The sequence below is a fragment of the Theobroma umbraticum genome, unplaced genomic scaffold (genome assembly GCF_002168275.2).
Source record: "Theobroma umbraticum cultivar Fairchild unplaced genomic scaffold, ASM216827v3 scaffold_30.0, whole genome shotgun sequence".
Lineage (NCBI taxonomy): Eukaryota > Viridiplantae > Streptophyta > Magnoliopsida > Malvales > Malvaceae > Theobroma > Theobroma umbraticum.
Genome location: NW_018397254.1, coordinates 10,174,466 through 10,178,258, shown reverse-complemented (window position 1 = coordinate 10,178,258; position 3,793 = coordinate 10,174,466). Strand labels below are relative to the sequence as shown.

General features: G+C 37.9%; 1 protein-coding gene across 1 annotated transcript in view; it reads right to left on the bottom strand.

The window, feature by feature from the left end:
• Nucleotides 1-51: 51 nt before the first annotated feature.
• The window catches only part of LOC110428352 (uncharacterized), a 4,440-nt gene continuing 698 nt past the window's right edge, over nucleotides 52-3,793 (bottom strand). Inside the window, exons 1-3 of the mRNA XM_021444172.2 lie at nucleotides 3,424-3,793; nucleotides 2,853-2,956; nucleotides 52-1,990 (exon numbers count right to left, since the gene is read on the bottom strand). The exon at nucleotides 3,424-3,793 is cut by the window's right edge and continues 698 nt beyond it. Coding sequence (XP_021299847.1) covers nucleotides 1,342-1,990; nucleotides 2,853-2,956; nucleotides 3,424-3,793 — 1,123 coding nt within the window. The 3' untranslated portion in view covers nucleotides 52-1,341. The remainder of the gene's footprint in view (nucleotides 1,991-2,852; nucleotides 2,957-3,423) is intronic.

Here is a 3,793-nt window from a genome sequence, read left to right as displayed (position 1 = left end):
TTTTTTTTAACGCCTGGACGCCTTCTCAATGGACTGGTTAAAGAGCTCCACCTGTACCCTCTCTCCAGAATTCTGGGGAATTACTGTATTTAAGGATCAGTAAATCTTGGTATCCCTTTACGTTTTTACATAACTCTGAGGGAGTTTAATGCTAATAAATTGGTAACTTCATGATTTACGGCTTTGCATTCTGTAGTTCTCTATCTCTTCCAGCGGTGGATAACATTTCTAAATTGATTAGGTACCTCGAGCACTCAGACTATATCCATGAAATCTCTTACCCTCTCCTTTCCTTCCTACATTCGATCATTGAATTTGAGGTGAGGGGTTGTAGCTAAGATCTTCATTTTCTGTTCCTTTTTCACCTTTTTCCTTTGTCAGTCAATGAATCCCGAGACACTGATATGCGAGGATAGCGAACTGTAGAAACTTCTAAAATGTGGTAAAGGAGTCCATCCATGTACGTATGATGGAAAGAAATGACCTCTTTTGAAAAGGCGATGAAGCACAGCTTGATTGGTCAAAGAAAAGAGGCAACCCAACGAGCAAGTGTTCCTGTGCTTATCTGGAATACAAGCTTTTTAGCACTCTTTGTAATCTTCAATTTGTAATCCTGAGGTGGAAATGAATAGGCAGTAGGCCATGCTGATTAAAAATTGCCCCACCTGCTTTCCAATGCCCAAATCAGCATTAAACTATGATAGTGAGGTTTTTGCTTAACATAAAAGAAACACAAGAAGGAAGAAATCCAAGGCCGGTTTTGTCAAAATAAGGAAACATGTCATGGGATGTTGTTCCAAAGACAACTGCCACATCATGGACACATCAGGCCCATCCCCACATGGCATGATAGCATTAAGAGTCCACATCCTGAATCTTCAAATGAATTCAACAAAGTAGTTGATAAGGCGGCAAAAGGGTTGCCCGGCTTTCAGGAATGCCGGCAACACAAATTTGGTAAGATGACATTTTTAAGTCATCTTCAGAACTTTCATAACAGTACTTCAGTCTCCGACAAATATTTATGCAAAAATCATTACCAGAAATGCTTGTATAATAGGAAGAATACACCCGTTCTGTGTGTGCCCACAAAAAAAGCGTGCGGGTCAAGCACCTATAGGACAGCACATGCAGCATATGATAATTCAGATTGATGTCTTTTCATATCAACCTCTAGCAAAATCAAGCCACAGAACGAAGTGAGACATTTACCTGAAGGAAACCAACCACTGTTCATGACATATTGTATTGCATTTAGGTGATGCCTACAATTTCTCCTATAGCTCTTATGACAATTACTAGTATAAGAAATTTTCAGCGAAACAAAAGTGAAAAATGGTTTCAGAGTTTAGTTCCTCGGTACTTTTTATCTTTACTCTTATCCTCTATCTTGTCTTCATCCAAATTCCCCGAGCATGGAGATGGAGTGAATCCACGCATTGCCTTAAGTGCATCAACAACTTTCTCCATTTGCATACTACGGCTACCCTTCACCAGGACAACATCATTGATATTCAAGCAATTCAAGATTTTGGGAACAATATTTTCTGCATCAACCGCATGTATAATATTTATCTTCTTATGTAAATTCATATTCTCAGCTGCTACATGAAACCTCTTCCCAGCAATGCCAACTAAATCAATATGAGCATCCAGACAATAGTTTAGTATCTCCTCATGATATTCCATCTCAGCAGGACCAAGTTCTAACATGTCCCCGAAAATAGCAACTCTTTTTCCATTGCAATCAATGCCTTTTAACATGTCAATGGCAGCTTTGGTGCTAACAGGATTGGCGTTGTAAACATCATTCACTATTCTGATCCCACATTTAGCTACCTCAAACTCTGACCTCATGTTAACAGGAACATATCTAGACAAGGATCTTCCAACTTGGGAAAGAGGAAGGCCAAAATATGTTACCACTGCTGCTGCTGCACAAGCATTAAGAGCCAGATGCAGACCCGGACCATTAATCACAAACTCCACCCTGAATATGAAACCAACAAACTATTTACATAAATACTTTCAAGTGTTTTATATTCGTTGAAAATCTAACAATAAAATACGCATCTCAATCATTGAACAAGATAAGAAGCCAAAGTTTCTTATGACAACAAAATATCCAAATATGGATGCAATCCTAAGCAAGAAAAGAAGCCCAAACTTCAGAGTACAATAAAAAACACTCTGGAACTTTTGCCCTTAATGAAATATTTATTAATAAGGAAAAGTTCCAAATAAATTAGGTGTTAATCATAAGTCATAAGAACAAAAATTGACACTGATATCATCTCTAAAAATCTCAATGGAAATTTTTGGATATGGAAATTGCAATAAAAGTTGAGGAAGAAGGAAAATTTGAAAACATTGAGCTTATCCAGAGAAAAAAGAATTAAACCTTTATAATTTTTTTTTAAAAAAAAGTGATAACTAGTTCGAGTCATAGCCCTTAGAGTCTCATTCGGCGCCAACTGACCATTCCATTCACTTTTGACAGGTGGATTTCAAAGTAAGAATGCAACCTTTTTGTCACAATTTCAACCATAAAAGGTAACATGCTTCTTTCATTCCAATTTCAAAATTTTTAAAAAAGATTTCAAAGGTTCCTTTTTTCAATTGATTTTTGGTATCGGTTGATCAAAATCTTCAAAATTATTGGCATAAATAAATGAAATGAAGGGGAAAAGTCCATAAGAAATCTCTCCGTAATAAAGGTTTCTGACTTCTACTTATACCTTGAAGTGCCCCAACTACTTAGTAAGGATCTATTCAAACACTCTTTGGTCCCAACGGTTCATTATGGCAAAACCCATTAACTTAAAAATGAGCAATCCTTCTAACAAACTTACATCTCCATATTGTTCTCTAAGACAACTCGAACTCCAAGACCGCCACATATGCTATCTGCTGCTACCAGCCGAACATCACACTCCAAACTCTGACCAAAAAGCACCTAATGCACAGGTAGAAGTCAATTTGCAGGACTAGCTTACACACCAAGATGGAAGGCAAAAATATCAAGTCCCTCCATCAATGACAAGGAAGATTAACTGGAAAATTTACAGCTGGACAGACCAAAGATATAGACTCACACCTTTTATCATGAAACCATTTGAAAGCATGCTAAATGACACAAAAGTATGTCAATAATTGTTGGAATACCATAACATGTTGACAGTTTGGAGAAGAATCAAAGTTTTAGCACCTCATACAGTGTGGCTCTTATTTCTAGAGCATAACAAAATGCCCATTCAGCAACACATTCATGGCTAATGCTACATCTAATGCCAGCTACATAGATGGCATCTTATATACACTGCTATCTTAGGTCTCCAATTGTTTGGCATGGGCAAGAAGCCAAGAACTGTTAAAAGTAGGTTTGTGAAACAGCATCAATAATATGAGATAAGCCTATCATACCCTACTAACTCCTGGAGGAACAGGAAGGCCAACGACAAGAGGATCATCAGCATTCAGAACACAAACATCTCCTGGCTTTGCTTCTTCCAAAAGCTCCCCCTTAGCCATTGCAACATCCTCCAAGCTTCCAAGTTTCTCCAAATGAGAAGCACCCACATTTAGAATCACTCTTATATCTGGCCTCCCCATCCTTGCCAATTCCAATATCTCTCCTTTCCCACTCGTTCCCATCTCCAAAATTGCAGTCCCCACATTCCTTGGAATCCCAATCAATGACAAAGCAACTCCAATTCTAGTATTCCAATTCCCATAACTATGATAAATCCTACTCTCTAGACTCTCAAGAGCCAATGCAATCATAGCTTTTGTA